The following is a 24,462-nucleotide window of genomic DNA, read 5'->3' as shown; positions in this document are numbered from 1 at the left end:
TACGAATAACTTTTTTATAATTTTTAAAAAAATATTATAATAATAATAATAGTAAATATTATAAATATATAGATTAAAATTTGAAGAATTTGTTGTTTCTTAAATGTATTATCTCAGTACGTCTTCCTTGCGTCTCATCTCACACTATGTAACCACTATTTTCTACGTTGAACATCGTGACACATTTAAATACTTTTAACTCCGCGTTGTATGAAAAAAAATATATGCCCATGATATGGTAAAAAGTTTGAATGGATTTCAATTAAAACTCAAGTTATTCCTTCGATAAATATCGAATAACAACGTGGACCACTTTCCAACTTTGAAGTTGCTGAATATACCAGAATATAAATTTGAAGAATATGGTAAAATTATTAAAGCTCTGAATGACGATTTTTCACAACGATTTGGCGACTTCCGAAAAATTGAGACAAGTTTAGCAATAGTACGCGATCCATGTTCAATAGATGTTGATAGTGTACCGACAGAGCTACAACTTGAGATTACTGATCTGCAGTGTGAAATTTTGCATCTGCATTATGAAAGAAAAATGTTCGTTATTTTTGGATCTACCTATATACGTAAACAAACATTTTCGATCATGAACCTCAATAAAAATTCTTTACGATCAAATATCTCCGATGCCCATTTACAAGCAGTTTTGAAAATATCAACTACTTAACACCTGAATTTAAAAAAAAAATGTTAAAAAATGTACAGCAGTTTCATTCTTCTCATTAATTTTTTTGTAATGTTTATTTTTCGTGATAATAAATAGTGTATATTATCTAAAAATGGTATTTTACTTGCGGCCCGCCGCTCTTTTTGAATTCTTGAATTGGGCCCTCCATCCAAAAAGTTTGCCCCCCTCTGGAATATACCTACCCTGTTCTATACAATATCTACTATTGTTATAATTATGAAATAAAGATTTTAATATTCATTTCACAGAAAACAAAAAACAATAGAATAATGAATGCCATTTTAATATTAATTGTTTGGTAGGTACCTTTTAACTTTGACATAGAACGTTTTCAAATATGCTAACCTAACCTAAATATTGATCTGTCATGTTAAAACATGGGAAACATGAATGTTGTGATCGAAAATCCTGGATAAACTTGATTTTAAACATTGTCAGATCGCTGTTTCAATATAACATGGTTGTATATAACATTTTTACGTTGTTTAGGTTACCAATATTATATGATTGTAACTTATTGTATACCTATTGAAGCATTATAAGTTATCACTTCATCTAACATTAGAGATGAACTGTTAAAAGCCCACGCTTAAATTACAAAGTAAAGCCTCGATGACATTGAGGTACTTTACAAGCTGCTTGTTGGAGAATTTACAATCTAATTGTAAACTCGCCCAGTGTTATCATCGAACAAGCTAGCAAGCAGATTGTAAACAATCTACCGAGAAAAGTTGAAAGCCAGTCAACTTTACATGCTACACGCTGGTATGTGGGCCTACTGCGTTTGCACAGTAGAGCGATAGTAGCGACCTCCCGGTAAAAAAACGAACTACTCAATACATCCTGTCAAAATAGTACCAAAAATGACAGTTTCAACTCGCTAGCTTGTTGGATTCTGAGCGAGTGGAAAGTTTTGTGTGTCATCATCACAATTGCACTAGCTGACTCGCCCGCTTTTAAATTCACCAACACGCAGCTTGTAAAGTAGCTCAATGTAATTGAGGCTTTAGGGAATGGATTTAATGGAAATCTTGGCATCATGAAACATTTTAATAATATTTATACTAACGTTGTAATAAATCATTCTTAAATAACAAAAAACAAAAAAATTGCAAATAATATCTGCTTTACCCAAATCCACATGCAGTGACGTCTCGTGGGGGTAGGCAGATTGAGCGTCGCTTGGGTAGTAGTAGTAATTCTGGCTTAAGTTTCAAAATTGTTGGACCGAAATGTATGGCGTAATTGAAAGAAGTGATAAAGCTATAAGTATGTCTGCTATGTTCTGTGAGTGGTATCTAGAACATCATCCTTTTTTTTAATAGATTTTTTTAAAACTATTTTTTCCTGATGAAAAAATAGTCGGCACATTAGAGAGTTGAAAAATAATATTTGGGTAATTTTGGCACGCTTACATAAAAAGGTTCGTCAACGCTGATCTAAACTCTTCTCGACCATACCTTGACCCCCATTGTAGCTGCATCATTGACTTCAAACATATCATTGATGGCGCAGCTGGCTGCAACGAACGGACAGATTCCTGGGTGCCGCATTCGCAATTTGAAGGACCATCAGAGTTTTCCCACTTCTTTAGGGACATGGTATGAGCCTGCACGTGGCTGCCCCTGCACAGTGATCTACTCACTAATCTTACTATCTTTCCATTACTGACAATAAGTAAGATACACCAAACTAGGTAGATAAAGTAGTCAGAAAGCGATGGTAGAGTGGTGAGGTGAGATGAAGGTATAAGGACGAGCGCCTAGTCTATTTCTTCATTCTGTATATCAATCTACTTTTATTTTCATATTTCACACATGAATGAAGGAATACGTCGGCCGAGTTAAACTCTATTGTTAACTTTGTTTCCAATTTTTGTTCGCAGATGTCGCTTTCATGCAGATTTCGCAGTCCCCAATTGTCGGCCATCTTTACGAACGCTGCCGCCATCTGACGAAAGCGTCAGGAATCGAATACTTTCGATATAACGCACGTGACTCCATCTTCACGCACCCCGATTCGGAACTAAATTCACCCAAACATTTTATCAATTATAATATAACTCAGAACTAAACGCAGGAATGCTATGAAGCCATAATAAAATAACAGTCAATCGGAAAACAGCAAAGCAATAATACATATATATACATAGATATATATATATATATTAAATACACAAATAATATCACTTGTAGAATTACTTCAAGGCTTTATTATTAAATTTAGAATCCCACATTAAAAAAAACACCTAAAATTTGAAATACAAAATTGATTATGTTTTCATTTACTAGGTAGAGACTAAAATAAAAATTTGAAGTCATTAATTGTTTAAATATCTTCAAAATAATATGAAAATTAGATAGCTATAGTTATCTTTATTAAAAATTGATAATCCTATAAAATATGCCTCTTTAACATTACATAAAAGATATTTTTATTTAAATATTATTACTTACCTACTACTAAAGTATTTTTTTAAATCAAATCTTTTATAAAATATATTTTCCTACTTATAGTAATAATATATTTTCATTAGCACTAATAATATAATAAAACACAGTCAGTATTGCGCGGGACATGAAATATTAAAATTTAAAGCGTTACATTTATAATATGTCGTTAAGTTGATCATACGTTTAGTTTACGTAACTGTTTTGTAAACGTAAAGTAAAGATGTTGGAGCCGTATTCGGACTCTGTCCTCTGGATAGTTATCGTAGGGTTTATTGTCGCGTTTGCGTTGGCGTTTGGTATCGGAGCGAATGACGTGGCGAACTCTTTCGGGACCAGCGTGGGGGCCAAGGTGTTGACTGTTCGTCAGGCGTGCTACCTGGCAACTGTCTTCGAGATTGCGGGGGCCATCTTGATAGGTGAGAATAAATAAATTGAGTTTTATGTTACCATCTACAAAAGGGAATGGGACAAGTGGGCGCCAGGACAATTGGGCGCCGCACTGTCGAATGAAATAAATAGACTTTACGATTTTATACAGAAAGTAGACGAGGAATTTTAATTAGTTTCCATCTACCATATTGTTTTTTTATTGCGGATTGAGAATTATTTTGTCTGACGCTTCACATAAAATACTCTTCTCGTTGGAACTTAAACATATGCACAATTAAATCATGGTCTACGTGTCCATATTAAAATTCTCACCAAGTATTAAATAATAATAATCTCTCTTCTTGGTCGTGCACTCATGGCTGAGGATCGTGACCACATTTAAATTTCGCCATCCTTTGAGCGACCAAGACTTTCCATCCTTCTCGATCTTCCGCTTCTCTCAGGGCAGAATGGATGGTGCCCCCAGTCAGCTCTTTCACTTGGTCGCTCCATCGCGCAGACGCTCTTCCTCTGCTTCGCCATCCCTGGAGGCTACCCAAAACTACCAGTCTCTCCAGGTTGTCCAGTCGGCGCCTGACAATATGTCCAAAAAACTGCAGAATTCTTCTCAGACATATCGTCGAGAGCCGTTCCTCTATCTTCAGTCTCTGGATGATTGACTGGTTCGTTCTGTGCTCCGTCCAAGAAATGCGAAGCATTCGGCGCCAACACCACATCTCAAAGGCATCAATTGCTTTCCGTTCTCTTGCCTTCAGGGTCCACGACTCGACTCCGTATAGAAATATCGATAACACTAATGTTTGCACAAGCATCATTTTTGTGGCTATCGAAATTCCCCGATCCTTCCATATAGTGGTAAGGCGTGTCATCGCATTTTTTGCAATCTGTGTGCGCCTTCTTATTTCCGCTTCGCATCCGCCCTTTACACTGATGGTCAATCCAAGATATACAAACTCGTCGACTGTTTCGAGGTTTTGGAGTGTACTTGGTGTTGGTAGAAGGTTGGCCTGTTCAACAACCATTTAAATAATTTAAATATATATTTTAAAAGTAGGACCATAATTCACAAACGTCTATTTATTTTCAAATTTCAATCGATTGCGGAGCACTCAGTTATTCCGGCGCCGAATCGTCCTAGAACCCTACAAAACACATGATTGAAAAATAAATGGTCATCAAATTAGTACTAAAGGTTTTTAAAACATCATAGCGGAAATATTTTTATTGATTCAATCCAAAATTGACATTTCTGTTCAGTATTGTTTGGCAGAATGCAGGAACTCGCTGAAGTAAGCAACAAAGTAGGTTTGAAAACAAATGTAACAAAGACGAAAGTCAACTTCAACTGCTTTGCGGGCCAAAAAGAGATCCTCGTCAATGGCACTCAGCTCGAACAGGTGAAAAGCTACATCTATCTGGGACAACAAATGTCTATAGATGGATGTATATTTGATGAAATTGTTCGCAGAGTAAAGCTAGGCTGGAGTGCTTTTGGCCGCCTGAATAATGTCTTCAAAAGTGACCTTCCACTGTGCCTAAAGCGCAAAGTTTTCAACCAATGTATGCTTCCCGTGATCACATATGCGTGTGAAACATGGACCCTAAGTAAAAGAGAGATTCAGAAACTTACAGTAGCACAACGTGGTATGGAGAGGTGCATGCTGGGCATAACGGGAAAGGAAAAAAAGAGGAATGAGTGGATAAGGAAGCAGACAAGGGTTTGCGATGTAATAGAGTTTATTGAAAACCTTAAATGGAGATGGGCTGGATACATAGCTCGAAGAAGAGACAATCGTTGAACAAATCTAGTCGTCCAGTGGTATCCAAGAAGTACAAAACGTCCGCAAGATGGACTTAGAGGCCGCTGGATCGATGCATTGATAAAGTTCTGCGGAAGTACGTTGCAACGCAATGCACAGGACCGAGAGAAGTGGAAGCAGCTTGAAGAGGCCTTCGTCCAGCAGTGGATAGATTCAGGCAGATGATGATGATGATGATTGTTTGGCAAATCATCAGAACAGAGTTGTACAGCATATACAGATTGTTAAAATTTATTCCAACAATAATGAATCTATTCGAGCTACATTTTGGGCATTATCTGAAATTTATAGTCAAAACAATCAACCTACTGAGCTTACTATTCTTACTATTAACCTGTCAAAAACGTAAACGTACTGCTAAAAATATCCATGTTATGAATCATAGTTTGGATGACAATCCAAAACAACTAATTACACGTCGTTATCTAGAACTTGGAGTTTCTTATGGAATTACATGGAATATTCTTCATAAACATTTCCATTTGAAAGCTTATAAAATACAGTTAACACAAGAACTTAAACCGAATGACCATTTGGTGTGTCCATATTTTGCTGATTGGGCGTTAGAGTACAGTTAAAGATGACATTTTTGCTGACTGCTTGATGCCAGCTAGGATCTTGTTAATTTATTATACAGATTAAAAATAATTTCAATTGCAATCATATAATTTTTCAGGATATAAAGTCTCAGACACCATGAGGAAAGGAATCCTGGATGTGTCGGTGTACGAGAACCATGAGAAAGAGCTGATGCTGGGTTGCCTGTCTAGTTTGGTGGCAAGTGCTGCGTGGATGCTCATCGCCACTTTCCTTAAGCTGCCCATCTCCGGAACGCACAGCATTGTGGGGGCTACTGTCGGCTTTAGTCTCGTCGCACGGGGACTCAAGGGGTTGCAGTGGACCACGTTGGGGACTGTCGGTAAATAATGCATCAGGCTTGTATTAGACTATTAAGGATATTTTATCAAATTTTTATAGCTTTCTTTTATAAAACATGAGATGCATTTTACACTTTGTAAAATATTTTAAGGAAGTTATGTTAAATTAATTGTTCCGTTCTCCATAGGATGCAGCAAACTCTTCAAATGCTTCAAAGTTGGTTTTGGCGTGGCCAATTGGGCCTATATGTCAAGGAACCCTAGTTAACATTTCTGCTATGTCAGACTCCATCGGCTGAAAATGCGTTCACCATATTTACAGTAGAATATTACTTAATCGACGGGCAGTGACATCTATTGTCGTAAGGAGATACTACAGCTTATAATATGAATTTCATCTGCTTACATCTACCATAGAGTCACATGTGGCACAAGATACTCGTTGGGAAGCTCTTTTCTAGTCAATAGGCGTAGCTTTTAAAAGAATCTATCAGAATATTATTTCTATACGATATTCAGTATGTATGCAATTTTGTAACATGACAGCTACGGGACAGCTGGAAGCAAGTCAGGGATCCGACGTAGCAGATCGACTAGTTAAGTGAGATAAAAACATATCACAAATTTGCTCTAATGGTAAAAAAAGGTCAGCATAAAAAAATATTTGTACATAAGTTACCAATATGCCGGGCACTCACCTCTTTTCAACTTTTTTTTCCAGTGGCGTCGTGGTTTATTTCACCGCTGATGAGCGGTCTGGTTTCCGTTGTGATATTCTCCATTATCCGGCGTTGCATCCTGCACACGGAGAAACCTCTTGAGAATGGTTACAAAGCTCTGCCATTTTTTTACGGTTTCACCGTTCTCATCAACATCTTTAGTATCATACACAATGGACCGAAACGTAAGAATTCGTAATAAATTATTATATTATTTTAGTCATCAAACACTGTATGATTTGTACTGTGTTTGCTTCTATCCAAATGGACAAATGTGGCTCGTTCAACTGGGTCCAATGGACGACAATTCATGTTACTCCTTTTGTTATACTTAATAGTTCCATTTCTTCGATATGACTGACCCGATGCAAGTTAAAATACAAAATACTAATATGTATTATGACCAATGGCGGCTACTGAAACTCAATATAGATATATAGATGCTCTGCACCAGTGGCGCACACAGGGGGGGGGGGGGGGGTGCAAGGGGCCCTGGCACCCCCCAAACATCAAAATTATCACAATGATTTTAAACATTGAAATTGAAAGGCAATAAACTATACCTTGGGCTTAGACAAATAAAAACACGGCAAAAAATGATTTGTAATTATTCTCCAGCACCCTTTATAAAAAAATTTCTTAGATTTTAATTTCTAACACAAAAATTTCGAAACACCAATGTCGGGTTTTTTTGGAAACCCAATCCCTAATGGAACTGTCAAAAAATTCTCGGTGTCCACCAGAATTCCGGAGTGGTGTAGGTCATGTCTGGGGGAGGACTGACAGGCCTCTAGCCCGGGGGCCCGGGCTGTGGGGGGCCCGGCGTGTCGGGTTGACCAAATAAGTGAGATAAACACACATCATAAATTAGCTTTAATAGTAAAAAAAAGTCGCTATTATACTTCATGACCATGAACATTTTAAATTATATAATTGTGCAATATATTTTCTGATTATTATGTGTCGATACTCCGACATATACAACAGCTCCATTATTAAAGTAGATGTATTAAAAGAGTCTATGGGACTAATTTATATTCTCCTTGGGCCCCCCCCAATATAAAATCCTGAGTGCGCCACTGCTCTGCACTCAAACAAATTTATAAAAGAAAATATTATTCAATGCACGATATTAATATTCTGTCTATGCTGAAATTATTGCAAACATTTAAACCAGTTCAAATGGTGAAAGCCATTAACTTGTTGACCGCGGAGCATTTAATGACTATTTATTAACCGCATTTAAATAACATCCTAATTATATTAAATGGCCAAATAATGAGGGCACAAACGGGTGTGCCGTCCGCGTGGAAAGGATTAAATTTGGTGTATCATAATATAAGATGAAACAGATTGGAGCGTGCGAATTTTTTGTGTGTTTATTTCAAAGATATTGAAAAAAAAAGATAGAGCCTAAACGTATGAAACAATAAAATAACTCATTGTCCACTAATTTTAATACGAATCTTGAAAAGTTCCTAGTGTTTCTTTTTTTTCTTGCATAGAAAAATGATATGTACGACTGACTGAAACTTGTTTATGAGACTTTCACCTATCACCTAAGGCCCCATTTGGCAAAAGCAGGGTTTCTTCAACATTTTTAGTTTATTTTGACGGGTGACCATTTTCATTATGATTATGTGTTTTGGTTTTACGGTCAAATACCTATTCAAATAAATAACTATCTTTGGCTAGTAGCTAACCGTGTGCAATTTGCTTGTTGTTATTTAAACCCATCTCAAATTAAAATCAGACTTGGTGGCTCTATGTCCATGTGAAGATAACCCCGAGGAGCGAGTATACAGTATATTGTTTAGTACTGTATGGTAATTGTCATTTTTAATATTGCATTGCATCTGCAGTACTATACATGGACCGAATTCCACTATGGGCGGCCCTTTTGACTGGAATCCTGGCGGGCCTCTTCGCAATGCTGATGGCTTGGCTGATCCTCGTGCCGCACGGCTCTAAGATGCAGTGTCTCTCCCCCGCTACCATCACGAGGCCAAATTTCACCATGGGATCTAACGGTGAGCGCTCATCAGTATTAATAGTTTCTAATAATTTATGCTGCGTAAAAGGACAGTATGATAACATGTTATCGTGCCTCCGGAGACCACCAAAATATGTACAAATGGATACTTGGTAAGCTGACAAATTTATGGCGTTATAACCATTTTGGATGAGTAAAATATTATTCCTATACCAGACAATCATAAGATAATGAAAAATTTATTGAATTATTATACTATTATTTGTCGTTGACGGTTTGTGTTTCTTTTTCATTAGTTTAAAAATTGTAATAAAAAACAAACAGGTGATGAATTATGGGATACATGACGTATAACAGTGGCGAAGACTTCCTACTAGGTGATTATTTAAAGCCTACCTTCTTAAGAAAAATAATTTTTATTTTCATGTTGACGTATTTATATAATCACAAATAATAATATATTCAATATGCCCAAAGACATCTATCGTATAATGGTCATAATTTTACAATCTTTTCCCATGTTTCAATAAGCACCATCTATGGCATCTCTCGAAAGTTTAAAATAATAGAACACATCGCGTTTCGCTTCACATATTGTATAGGATTATTTTCACGTGAATCGACAGGTTTTTCAATATGAATTTTTTTTCTCATTATTTCAAAATGTCTGGCGTCCCGCATACAAATATACAAGCTGTTTCATTAGCGCTTACGTCGCGAGAGCACATTTATTCAAAATAATTAATAAGAAGATAATTTAAAAAATAATTTCTATGGGATTCAATCAAATAAATATGTATTGATTGTTATTAAAAATATAAAATAATTTATCTCGTGATTTTTATTTATAGTTAGTTCACTCATTAGACAATTTAGATATCTGATATTGTACCTACCTAAGTCTGTGTTTTAAATTACGGGTTAAATTATAAATTGTTATGGAACATAATATATATACAACAACGGATATTTTCATAGATGATAGGTAATATATTTTGAGCGTATGTAAAAGTGGGGCCACACCGGCAACAAGTCGCGCGACAACTCGTTAAATTTTACGATAATTATCATAATTGCTTAAGAAATTTTACGATAATTATCATGCTTATCGTAAAATTTAACGAGTTGTCGCGCGACTTGTTTTTGGTGTGGACCCGGCATTACGTTTATAAATGTTTAGGAAAATACATAAGTAATTCAAACTAATTATAACAAACCAATTAAGCTTTTGAAATTTCTTCGTTTTAGCGTACCTATTCATCAGTATTAATATTGGGTTATCTTCTTATTTCCCGCAAATATGTCTGACAAGCATGGTTACTCCCACTTTCAAAAAGTCACCCTTCACCATTGGCGACTTAATCCGGAAAAACCTAGCAGGTCAATTTTGAATATATTATTTTAATTTGCCTTTTCGTTGTATACTGAAAAGACGTATTGCAAATTGACTTTTTATACATTATAGAATAAGTGCTAGAAATTGTTATAGGTCGGTACCTACTAACCCTTCAAAAAATGTCCGTTTTTCATAACGCCAACCCATCGTTAACCGAAATTGCACACAACGCATTATAATTTTTTGTAAATCAGGTCCACTTTTCTTTCTTTGCTTTTTGAAAAATCATCAATCACACGATTATAAAAATTGTCTATTTTTCCCACATATTTTTTTTCAATACTGAGCATTGCAAGAGCGGTCAGTCTATCCTGGCCCTATTGCGTAGAAAGGTTTTTATTCTTTTGAGAGTGGAAAAACATCTTTCACTTTCAACTGTTGTCATTGGTATGACGCAAATAAATTGGAGAACTTTGATCGACTCGGAAAATGTTTCGTTGAAATTATTGCTGAGTAAAAAATGTAGAAGAGAAACTGCACTAATAGCGCCATGCAAATCATCTCGTTGATAAAACACCAATAATTCATTTTTTAACTTGCTTATGTTTATTTCTTCTAACAGTTTTACCAAATTTACTTGACGTGTGGGAAAATTATTTTTAAAATCAGTGTAATTTTCTTTATTGAACAAATCGGATATAATGAGATGATCGTTGGATGCAAATCGTGCTTCCATTTCCATTATAATTGTATCACAGACTTCAATTGCTACTGCGTGCGTACTAACTGCTTCACAAAAATGTTATAAATCACCAAAAACTCCTTATATATTATTAAAATAACCAAAGGCATTCGTCAAAACCTGTCAACGAATCCGAACCGCATACACAGTTGCGTCTTGAGACCAATTATCTAGTCAGTGTTATCATTCTGTTTCATTTAATTAGGTGAAAAAATCTTTTGTCTCACACTCGGGCATTGCCGATATTACAGTAATTCACGCACCGTTACAAGCTTCGATCTCGTATTTTGTGTTATATCGATCTCTGTCTTATGTATGAGAAACGAGAGAGAAAATTTTATAAAAATATTCAATTTGGGTCAATTTTCAGACTGCCGGCGAACACAATATTTTTGTTCGGGGAATTATCGCCCAAACAAAAAAAGCCCAATAGACTGGGTTGACACAATATCGCGCGCCCTATAATTTCAAATCCACCGATTATTATTAATATTATTATATATGACATTGAACATATTATTAATATTATTATGTCGATTGTAATGCCGGGTCCACACCGAAAACAAGTCGCGCGACAACTCGTTAAATTTTACGATAAGCATGATAATTATCGTAAAATTTCTTAAGCAATTATGATAATTATCGTAAAATTTAACGAGTTGTCGCGCGAATTGTTGCCGGTGTGGCCGCACTTTTAGGTATTTATTTTGGCAGGTCAATGACCGAATGACCTATAGAGGGAGCCGCCAGTGCCCTTCACCACTGATGTATAATTTAGGCTCATTCCATTTTCAAGAGATGACAATATGAATACGTGTATTAATTAAGGCGCTAAGTAACAAAGAAACAAAAACTGAAATTTTTTTAGAAAATTGTTCTATGTACCAACGCCAATGACGTTAACTATGGTCTAAGTGCCTCAAGCAAGTCAAAAAAATACAGCAAAATATTTAAATCTGGCGATGTTGTTAGTCCGTTGGCGCGTTTTATTTATAATGGTGTAAGTACCACTGCAGTGGTCAACGGCATTCAATTTAAAATGGCTGACGACAGTGTGTGGACACTCGCGAGTCTTAATTCCTAAAATTATGGAAGTTGCCGAGATTGCTTCACACTGTGAAACCACATTTTTCAAAATGTCTGCTTCATGCAATTTCACTGCAATGACTCAGTATTTTGTAACCACAGGCAATACTACTTTTTGGTACTTTGCGCCTTAATTAATACACGTTTTCATTATAGTAAAGCAGCATTTCCATGAGCGATGATTCGCGACCCGGCACCGGATGACGAACACAAAATTCCGGATCGCCTGAACTCCGTCATGAAAGTCTAAAATACAACAGTAACAGCAATAAAGCATGAATTTTACAGTGAACGTAGAATCTGAGACAGAATTTCCAGATTCAAATATTGTTTATAATTGAGCTGTTATGCGATACGACGTTCATAGGCGTCTTCAACGGAATGCAACTGGTGGATTTTTGGCTGTCTTCTCGTCAGGAGTAGCTAGTTTTAATTGAAAAAGTGATGAAATTTCTTAATGCCTATTGTCACAACCTAACCTATAACTGTAAAGCAGGCTTTTCTACACTGTTTGTATGAAAACATGAATGTAGAAACCAATTAAAAGTCAAAACATATCTGTTAGCATATTATGTTTCTCCAAACAATATAAATATAACATAATCTTCTATTTTACAGAAACCAGCCCTGTCGTATCGCCAAGTCATACAGCCGATCCTGATGCTGAAAATAAACCAAAGAGACCACTATCAATTAATTCCAATGACTGGCAACCGCCTTTGGACACCGTCACTGAGGCGACAGAAGTTGTAGGCCTTCAGCAGCTTGGGGAATCGCTGACACCCGTCGTCAAAGTTCCAAAAAAAACAACTTTCAAGTTTGATAGCGAGAGACAGTCCCCTTCTATTTGCATCACGGAAATGAATACCAAGAACAGAGCCATGCTGGCTTCCGTCGAGGACTGCCACAGCGTCTTATCGACTAGCGTGAGCCCTCCAAAGTGTCCTCTGCGGAGAGATATCCTAGATTCCAACATTCACTCATTGAATAACGTCGATCTTACAGTGACGAGTTTAAATTTCATCGATAACGACACGCTGAGCTTCTCGAAGAGCGTCGATTCGAATCAGACTTGCGAGCTACCAAATAGCTATGATTCTAACAGGAGTGGGTATTTGAAACATTTCGCTGACGGTATTCATGACAATCATTTCAAACCAGACACTCCGAATAATTTAAAACAGCTTTTTCAACCACTGAGGAATAACAACATTAAACCTACAGCCGATTCTGAAAGCCCCATAGAAACGAAGCCTAATAATGTCGCCGTAAGTTTACCGAGCGAACCCAACGGTAATAAACCGCACAAAGATCATTACGGACATCGTATGTCCACCGGAAGTATAGCTATCGCTAAATCGATAGCTAAATTACAAAGCATTCAGAGCGGTACGAGTCTTGTCGATTTGAATCCGGCGTTGACACCGAATTCGAGCGCGGTTCCATTGATACTCGCGACGGACCGGTTGAGGAATCGAAAGAGGAGCGACGGTAGCAGCAGTAAGGATGGAAAGAGGATCGGTATACACGGCGCCGAGGAGGAAATCAAGAGCGGTGTAGGGCATCTGTTTTCATTTCTGCAAGTTCTGACGGCTACGTTTGGCAGTTTTGCTCACGGAGGGAATGATGTCAGGTAAAATATTAAGAAAACATATCCATGTCCTATTCAGGAGACTCATATTTTGTATTATCCAGTAGACCAGTGTTTTTTAAACTTTTATGTTTCATATCACCATTATTAGCGTATAGAGCAGGCGTGTCCAACTTCAAGTAGACTATCTACTATCCCGTATCAAATCTGGTAGTGATCTTTCACTCTCCCTCCAATTCTTCAGCTTGAACAAGCTTATAATATTTGGCTGAAGACACACTGAGGCGTTACAAATTAAACAACAGCACCTTTTCTTTCATTATACAAAGAAATACTCAATTTCCAATTTGTCGTGAAGTTTTTGTCATCTTTTAGCCATTCATTCAGTGTTCATCGTCAAACTATTCTCCTAATGTGCACTATGTATGTTGAATCTTAACAGCCTACCTACACTCCTTGTCATTGCCACCTAGAAGAAAACAGCAACTCGAACATAGTAATCTGTCATTGTAATAAGAATGCCTTGTATTGTGAATATGTTTGGCAGCAACGCTATCGGTCCTGTGGTGGGGTTGTGGCTGCTGTACGTAGAGGGCTCCGCCCAGCAGGCATCGGAGACACCACTGCTCATCCTGCTGTACGGAGGCGTCGGCATCTCCGTTGGCCTCTGGCTGTGGGGACGGCGTGTCATCCAAACTGTCGGAGAGGACCTCACCGAGATTACTCCGTCAACGTATGTACAAAAAATGTATTTTATTATGGCGTATTTGAACATGTACCGTTTTAAAAAAAAAAAAAAATTTCGGTTAGGTACATGTTCAAACACGCGCGTTAACATGATCTTACTCCCTACTTCATTTATCGTTTGTAAATTTATGGCTGCCGCCTTATGTTGTAGCTTAGCCACTGGGAAATGCCAATAGAAATGGCGTATTTCAAAAAAATACTACCTTATTTTTAGGTCAATAATTATTATAAAGCAAACATTATTCGCAGAATGTTTATCATATTTGAATGGTCAAAAACATAGCTTATAATCAGTATCTTTAAAATTATCTTTAAATGTGTAAATCTTGCCCATTTTTTGAATAATAAAATGCCTAATTCTTGTCAAATTTGGGATCACAGAGGGCTCTATGTTACGACCGTACACCCTGGATAAACGTCAGATTTTTTATTCTACACTTGAAAGTATCTAAATGCCAGTTTTTGAGCATAGACAACCATGGCTATCCAGCTATTATAATCGTAGACAATAAAAATAACCGCTATTATAAGCGAAGACAATAATTACGGTCACAGAGAACAGTGAAATATTAATTAACTTAATACCTAATTATTAACAATACAATTTTATTATTATTACGGCTATTATATGGCTTAAACGCTATTATAAGCGTAGACAATAAGAACAAATATAAAAATCTTTTACAACAAATAAAATTCAAACATTTTCAATTAGGTACCTAATAAAATTCGCCGTTTTCAAAAATCAGTATAGCATATTTGAGTTCGCCAATGCATTTCATAAAATTTAAATAATTATAAAGTAACATTTGACACAAAGACACTCGTGCTTAAACCTTTGTCTAAAAACGCTCTAAAAAGGTAGGTAAGTATGCGAAAATAAGGAACATTTTTTAAAATAACGTTATAGCTGATAACAATATTTTTTATATAAAATTTTGCCGTGTTACATAACTAAACGATATTGTTATTATTTCAGATAATTTCGACTCAAATTTAATCAATAAAATAAGAAATACGAGTGAAAATAGCTTGAATTGTTCTTATTTACTCTTTGATTAGTGATTGTTTTTATAAGATAATAATATTTATCCATAGTCAGTATTCCGTATTTATTTTGTATTCATTTAATTAAATGTATAATAAATAAAACAGGCTCCAAATGGCCCGGTCAAATAGCCTCGATAAAATGGCTCAAACTGATTGAAATTAAACGTCACTGGTTATCATTAAAATGCCACTTTTCCTACTTAAAACTTACCTTTCGGCATAATATACATATCATAAATATGCATGAAGCGTGTTATCTTTCATATTAAATATTATACCAAACTAACCTCGTATATTTTTTTAATCTTAATTTTCTCGGTACGGAATACTGACTATGGATATAAATATTACAATCTTATAAGAACAATCACTAATCAAAGAGTAAATAAAAGCCATAAAAGAAGTTATAACAATGTCGTTTAGTTAACACGGCTCAATTTTATATATAAAATATTGTTATCTATAACGTTATTTTGAAGAATGTTCCTTATTTTCGCACACCTATTTATCTATTTAGAGCGTTTTTATATGAAGGTTTAAGGCTCGCACAAACCAACGCGAATATTCACCAAGTACCCCATCAAAATATGCCGAAAAAAGCACCCGCCATCGGTACGGAAGGTCCGGTCAAAAGAGTCTCAAAAAAAGCCAATGCCGCTGTAATGCTCCCTACTTACCTGTTGTTAATGAACAAACGTAACATTTATTCACGCAGGGGATCAAAAGATACAATGAAAGCCATCAATTTGTCATATATTTGGCTATTTTTTAATTTCATAACATTTCGCTTCCACAAACAAATGGCCCGGTCAAATAGCCTCGATAAAACGGCTCAAACTGATTGAAATTAAACGTCACTGGTTATCATTAAAATGCCACTTTTCCTACTTAAAACTTACCTTTCGGCATAATATACATATCATAAATATGCATGAAGCGTGTTATCTTTCATATTAAATATTATACCAAACTAACCTCGTATATTTTTTTAATCTTAATTTTCTCGGTACGGAATACTGACTATGGATATAAATATTACAATCTTATAAGAACAATCACTAATCAAAGAGTAAATAAAAGCCATAAAAGAAGTTATAACAATGTCGTTTAGTTAACACGGCTCAATTTTATATATAAAATATTGTTATCTATAACGTTATTTTGAAGAATGTTCCTTATTTTCGCACACCTATTTATCTATTTAGAGCGTTTTTATATGAAGGTTTAAGGCTTGCACAAACCAACGCGAATATTCACCAAGTACCCCATCAAAATATGCCGAAAAAAGCACCCGCCATCGGTACGGAAGGTCCGGTCAAAAGAGTCTCAAAAAAAACCAATGCCGCTGTAATGCTCCCTACTTACCTGTTGTTAATGAACAAACGTAACATTTATTCACGCAGGGGATCAAAAGATACAATGAAAGCCATCAATTTGTCATATATTTGGCTATTTTTTGAGACTCTTTTGACCGGACCTTCCATATCGATGCGGGTGCTTTTTTCGGGTTATTTTGACGTGGTAAATGTGAATGGATGGCAGTGTCGGAGCAAATAATTGTATCAATGATAATATAAAATTATTGATATATTATTTGAATGCTCGATACCGAAACGTCAAACAATCGCAGCGCTTCATATTGAACGTTGTAAGATAATAACTTAATTACCTTCCGAAATCTGAACGTCATGTTCTCTTTCCGTAAGCCAATACGAGCTTGACGGCGAATTTTATTAATTTAAAATGTTTGAATTTTATACTTACATTGTAAATGATTTTTATATTTTTAATTATTTTCTACGATTATAATAGCGTTTTCGCCATATAATAGCGGTTTTTTCGATGATTGTCTATGCTCAAAAATTCTCGCTAATGCTTCAAATACACTCTATGACGATTGGTCATATATATGTCGAAAAACCCGTTTCTTATGTTGGCGTCCTGTGTCATAGGGTGTCACAGAGTGTAAATACGATGTCATAGCTGTCATACAATATGTATGTATAAATGTTGGAATGGCATAGATTTGATCATAGACACTAAAACGCTCTTAGCATATATGTGCCCGATCGTCATATAGTCTATTTGAACCTTTAGATGCTTTCAAGTATTGAAATAGAAATCTGACGTTTATCCAGGGTGTACGGTCGTAATATAGAGCCGTTTTATAAATGCTTTTTGCACTTGCACTTGCAATGCATACCACTTCACATGGACGTACTGAAATATGACTATATTCTAAAACATTAGAGCGAGAGGTTTAAAAGAATACTATTTTATGTAATAAAAATACTTTATGCAGTCATCAAATGTTTAAAATAAATATAAAGGATAATAAGGCTTCAAAATTATGAAATAGATTATCTACAACGTTTAAGGAATGTCCAGGATCATGATTTGAAAATAGCATAAAAGCTCCATTTTGACGTACGCTGAGCATGTGGGCCGTTAAACAAATACAGTAAACTCCCAATTATCCGTGTGCGGATTATCTTGGCTGTGGGTCCACATATTTTCTCCTTGTAAATCTGTCTTCAATGAGTTAAATACCATGAAAAAAAACTGGTATTTTATATCTCCTTCCTCATAGTATTGAATATTAAAGGAAGGCTTCAGTTGCATATCTCCACCAATAAAATATATATCATTGCAATAATCAATTTGTGATATCGGCTTCTTTTATAATGCTCTGTTTTGTTTTTCAACATTAGAGGATTCACGATAGAAATAGGAGCAGCTCTCACCGTGTTAATCGCATCGAAAGTGGGGATTCCCATTTCTACCACCCATTGCAAAGTCGGCTCGGTCGTATTCGTTGGCTACTCCAAGGGAAAGTCTGATGGAGTCGATTGGAAAGTGTTCAGGTATGTAATAGATTCGATATCAATATGTAAGTCCAAAGCGCGTTTGTGACAAAATCCTGTCTCGAAGAATGGGCAAAGCCAGTAGAGCGTATCTAGAGCCGAACGTAAAGCCCTCGACAGAGTGAAAAACATATTACAGGTAACTCTCGTTCGTGACGGGGGATACGTTCTGGACATTTCGCGATCAATAGGGGTCCCTTGTTTGGCCTCTTTACGTTTATTGTGCGAAATTTGCGATTACATACTGTGAAGTAATGCATTACAGCCATGTTTTACAGCACTCACGTAATCTTCGTCGTTATCTTCTCACTCCATGCATTGATTGTGAAGAGAAAAGGCCTTTTCTATGGTTTTAACTTTCGCACGGGAACTTTTACGGAGACGTCATTTTCTAGGGACATAATATCGTCGGTCCCTATTAAAAAAGTCGGATCTGCAAAATGCTATTTTTCAGTACAAGCAATCAAAGATGTTTCATCAAATATCCTTTGTGACCTATTGCTATAATGAAAAAAAAGTACGGGTTATAGCAGTGTTTCCCAACGTGGGGAATTTTGAATTTTTTGGGGGGCAATGTGCAAATCATCAAATATTTGGTACATTTTTTTTGTTAAAAAATGCATTTTCGAAATTATTTTTTTTATATTGCACCCATGACTATTCGTGAAAATTACTGTTGTCATTCCCATTATAATATTAAATTTAGTTGAATGCGGCGCTTTAGCGCTGTAAATATGTTACTGGAAAAAATCTTTTTGTTCACAAACTGTGGAGATTTAAGATTAAAATTGGCTGAATTAGTCTGTACCCCACATGAAAACTCTTTGCAGCTCACATCAAGCATAAGGATCGCACCAATTTTTTTCCGAGTTGTACATCTAATATAATATTTATTATACATAGGTAGGTATTACACATACGAAAGTAAAATTGAAAATAGTATTTATTGCCTATGTGCATTTTTTTATTTTAAGCAATTCATTTTTTCAGAATTTATTAGTTAACTATGAAATTTTGATAGGGAGAGCATGGAGATTTTTGAAGCGTTGAAGTGGGGCATGGCACAAATAAGGTTGGGAAACACTGGGTTATAGAAACTTTTCTAAACGTTTATAAAAACATCCATCTGTCCGGTGAACATAGCAGCAACTGTCAGATCCGACGCATCTTGCTCACCCACGCCCAGCCAACAATGTCGGTTGGTAAGAACCGGCATTGTTATTCGGACACTCTCGGTAGATCCGTCATTTTTAACTTGAATATCTCGAAATTTTTCAAACAAACAAATAAAACTGTGATTGTGGTATAAATGTTTAAAGTGTTTAAATAACTTTTACGTAATAATCCGAAAATGACAAAATTTCAGATCCGACTTTTTTAATAGGGACCGACGATATAGCAGTCCATTTCCTGCAGTTTTTCATTAGTTAAGGGTTCGCCGTGTGATTTTAACAAAGTCTGAATATCATCTACATTAACACCTTCGATGCCTCCAGATATGGCTATATGACTAATCTCTTCGATGATATTTGGAATATCGTTTTCATAAATGCAGTGAACTTCAACAATTTCACTGAACAACCTTTTCCAAACATCCTTCATACACGGCTGGGTGACTTCATTCCACGCTTCGTCGATGTTTCTGATAGTTTTCATAATATTAAATTGTTTTCACCAAACCTGCATGGCATCTCTATCACCTCCGTCAGTTTCTTCAATGAGTTGAGAGAAGAGGAGTTATACCGTCCTTGGATGCTTTAAATCCAGAAGCAGTCTTCACCTCTATGGAAATAAACGTACGTGTTGGCATTCGTTTCCAATACAGTCCAGTCTCATCCACATTAAAAAATTAAATTTGGTGGATAATTTCCCCTTTTCACAATGTCAAATGTCGAATTTCTGATGACCAAGCTTGCAAGTAACGTCTTTTTTCATGCAAGGTATGCCCACTAAAATGCAATTTTAATGAGATCCTACAGAATAAGGGTAATTGTGTTTTATTCACCCACTTCAGCATTGAAATACTGTAACCATTAAATACCCAACAAGAAGATGAGTGATATTGCTGTAACGTTACTGTAACTTTTCTATTATTGTTTCCAGGAACATCGTGTTTGCGTGGGTGGTGACCGTTCCATTCGCCGCCCTCCTCTCGGCCCTCTGCATGTACATCTTCTCAACTTTCGCTTTGTAGGAAGCAGTTACCCGTTAATTATATATTTACAACTACAACCACACTATAAAATATGTTATTGCTTGTCTTATGTAGGCACGGTGAGGACAAATTGTTTTGTTTCGGCCATTTTAATTAAATGTGATAAGATTTGTAAACCGAAGAGTGACGCGAGCCCAATTTGTACAGAGTACATTTTTAAATACATCATAAAGAACTGTCATTATTAAATTAAACTCATTTTATACTCAAATTGTAATAATTTGAACCAAAATTAAAATGAATTATGAATTATGAATTATTATATGTACCAAAAATTACTAAACAATATTGACAACGTAATATAGATATAAACAAAAAGGATTTCAAGTTAAAAGCACTTTTATTTTTTAAGGAAATAGATGTTTTTAAATAAAATTAAAAATACACTAATCAAATGAAAAGTCTATCTATTATACGAAAGTAACGCTGAAAAAAGGATTCATGGTGAACGTTTTAAGTTAGCTGCAATTCATTTCGCAATGCAGATTCATGTGTAGCAATCTTCATTATTTTCGACGGTATTTGTCAAAAACCGCAAGAATTTTGACACAATTTTAGATTCACTGAAACAGTCAATTCTATAAATGATTATTTTTATACTTGTGCCTGTGATTAGTGCATACATGATGGCCAAGTTGGTATAGCGGCTGGCTCTGATGTCGTGGGTGCAGGTTTGATCCTGCATCTGACTAAAACTACATTCGTCGTTGAAACTAGAAAATTGTGTAACTCCAGAAACACTACTTTACAGGAGAGACAAAAAACATTATGGATTCCTATACAAATGTATGGTTTTGGAGTGAAATCATCCATGATTTAACAATGATACAATTTTTCTGGAATTACAAAATTTGCAAGACGGATAGATATTATCAACGGCCACTAGATGGCATTCAAAGTCAATTTTCGATTAAAACGGAGTTACACAACTTTCTAGTTTCAACGACGATGTGTGATTGATTCTGAATGCGTTGGGCGAATGGCTAAAACCATTCTAGATAAAATAAAACATAGCTTCTCTTATTGGTTACTAGGAATCCGACGGTAACAAAACTATCGACACACTCGAATGGTATTATTTTAATTACTAACCGACATCACGGATCACTCCAAGATTTTTCGTTGTAACTTACTTGAACTTGCTAGATGCAGGTTCGATTCCTTCGGTGTCTTACTTTTTTCAAAAAGATTTTTTCTGTTGGTCATAATATATTTTCTCAGGAGTGTTTTCAAAATTATGTATGTTCAATAATTAGAATGTTACATTCTTAAATCTTGTGAATTATTCGTTGAATAAAAAAATTAGTTAATTGAAAATGATATGGTATAAAATCATAATACATCGTCGCTATAGGATTGGTTTGTCGAATATCCGTTTATGTTGAAATCAACCTTTGAATGCAGAATGATTTTTTGTATCTAAATGGACCATTTTCTTTAAATTACTTTGTAATGAATACAGCATTCATATGCTGCAAAAACAACAGTTTAAATACCTCCATGTATTTAAATATAGGATAATGAAATCTGTTTTTCGTCTCCTGAACATTTGATTCTATTCGACAAACCAATCCTAGAGCAACGACATATTATAGTGTATTTAAAAATGTGCTCTGATAACTTTACAATATTGTTAAAATTATTATGTATACTGAGTGTCGAATATAAGTTAATTTAACATTATTAAGATGAGATTAACATTCTCAGGAGAAAAAAAATATGAACTCTTAAAACAACCATTGTGATATTTATTAAAAAAAAATCTCTGATCCGCTATGAGTATTTTCGTGTTCTAAGATATTTTGTACTTCTAAATTTTGACAAGAGATGTCGAGGGTATATGTCAATGATGTAAGGCTTAAGCTATGTATTTATAGATTCTATTATTATATATTAATTGTATAACGTATAATTATATCTTGATTATTAATTATGAGTATCTGATGATTAAAAGAATCCAATCAGTGAATCGTCGTCAAATTTAAATGAGATACTCAGGATCCAACTTAATACAAGGTTTCCGGTGACCAGGCGCGCCTACAAGGGAGGATTTTCAGGTCCGGACCCAGCTAATAAACGGAAAAAATACAAATTACTTGGGTGATTTATCATATCGTAGTTGAAAATAGAAAAATGTGTAACTCCATTTAAAACTGAAAATTGACTTTGATTGCCATCTAGTGGCTGTTGTTAATAATATCTACCTGTCTTGCAAATCGACACCTCATACATATAAGTCCGTAACTGCAAAATGGTACTTTTCAGTACCTAGTATGATTATAATAAATTTTAATGACACCACAATGTTAATTTTTAATTCTGGAATTTGCAATTTTTTAGTTGATTGATATAAGATACATTGAATTATTATTTTTTTTTTGATTATCATTGTTGTCTTATCTTTAAAATTTTTTAATAAAAGGCAATCAAGTCAAAATAGCCATAAACGCAATTACAGCCTTCTACGAAATGATGCGAATCCAAAAAAAATTGTAGGTACTTACACAATTTTATAGTTTCAACGATGAATTAGTAATTTAAATTCCACTTCGCTCAGCATTCTATGACACGCACGCAATGGTCAATTGAAGGCACTCATGAAAGACGAGACAGCGCGGATGACACAAATGGTCTTAATACAGGCGGTCCTCGACTTTCGCACATAATTGGTTCCTGAAAATGTGTTTGAATTCTTAATGTTCAAAAGTATAGTAGCGAATTGTGCGAAAGTAGAGCATTCGAAAGTTGAGGGCCGCCTGTATATAATTTATGACTGTTAAGCCATGGGCATTCGATAGTCACTTGTGGATGCGACAGCTCCCAAAATCGCATAGGAGAGCACCCTTAGTTACACCTGCAGGCTACGTGTTTATCGCTAGACTCAAAATGTGGAGTGTCTGGGTATGAAGAATGTACCTACTTAGAAAGTGCAGTATTCTGGAGATGAAGCTACGAGAATGTATAAATAGTAGGTGGGGTAAATCTGAAACTCAATGGCAACTGCTAGATTTTGTTAACCAAGCCCGCCAAGTTACAGTCGCCTTATAGATCAATGAAAAAATATTATCTTTTAAAATAGACCCTCCCCCAAACCATTAATCCGTGTGTGCGTCTGCTGGTGACCGAGTTGAGTAAATTGACTTAAAACCGAATCGAGAATCATACCTTCTTACAGCCACGCCCAGATGGTGACTCACTCGAAGCCCAACTCATTTGATACTATTATAATTTCATTTGTATTCTTTTAATCATCAGCACTACAATTTTGTATTATATATGGCAAATTGAAATGTTGAAAATGAAAAACAATTTTTTTTTTAAATATGACCTTATTTAAATTTAAATTATAAATCTACCAGTAACTACTTTGGACCGCAAATGGTACTTATTATTTACGTCTTAAAAAATTAAATAAACCCATCAAAAACATGAATTACTAATGAAATGTGTTTGAAATGTTACTTATTATTTATATAATATTATGTAGAAAAATCCATAGATTATAAATAGTTTTCTAATGTTTTGCTAGTGTAGTTATATAATATTATTATATTGTTTTTAATTTTTTTGTAATAAACATTATGTTAGTATTTTAAACATTCATATTAATTATTATTGAATTGCGTTATGCATTAACAGATTGAGCCACACATGTACATGTATACAGTGTAGACGTGTTGTAAACACGTTGAAGACTATAAACTTGCCACGTAAGCGTAAAGTTCGATAGTTTTGACAGAAAATATGAAGCAGTCAGGGCGACGCTGAGCGAGAATATAACGATGCAATGGGCTTCATGTAAGAGCAGTCGGTAATAATAATTAAATTTCTTTATGTAATTCGTGCGCAATTTCGAGGTTAAGTTGTTCCACTAC

General features: G+C 35.3%; 1 protein-coding gene across 1 annotated transcript; it reads left to right on the top strand.

The window, feature by feature from the left end:
- Positions 1–3,265: 3,265 nt before the first annotated feature.
- On the top strand, positions 3,266–20,665 carry NaPi-III (Na[+]-dependent inorganic phosphate cotransporter type III). Its single transcript, XM_085951117.1, has 8 exons — positions 3,266–3,572; positions 6,043–6,285; positions 6,966–7,148; positions 8,826–8,993; positions 12,739–13,753; positions 14,259–14,444; positions 18,220–18,372; positions 20,476–20,665. The coding sequence occupies exons 1-8, from the start codon at positions 3,377–3,379 to the stop codon at positions 20,564–20,566; spliced, it is 2,235 nt and encodes a 744-aa protein (XP_085807243.1). The 5' UTR covers positions 3,266–3,376; the 3' UTR covers positions 20,567–20,665.
- The last annotated feature ends 3,797 nt before the right edge of the window (positions 20,666–24,462 follow it).

The sequence above is a fragment of the Rhyacophila brunnea genome, unplaced genomic scaffold (assembly GCF_057557595.1).
Source record: "Rhyacophila brunnea isolate RB1 unplaced genomic scaffold, BYU_Rbru_1.0 scaffold_24, whole genome shotgun sequence".
NCBI lineage: Eukaryota > Metazoa > Arthropoda > Insecta > Trichoptera > Rhyacophilidae > Rhyacophila > Rhyacophila brunnea.
This window is presented reverse-complemented; position numbering and strand designations above follow the sequence as displayed.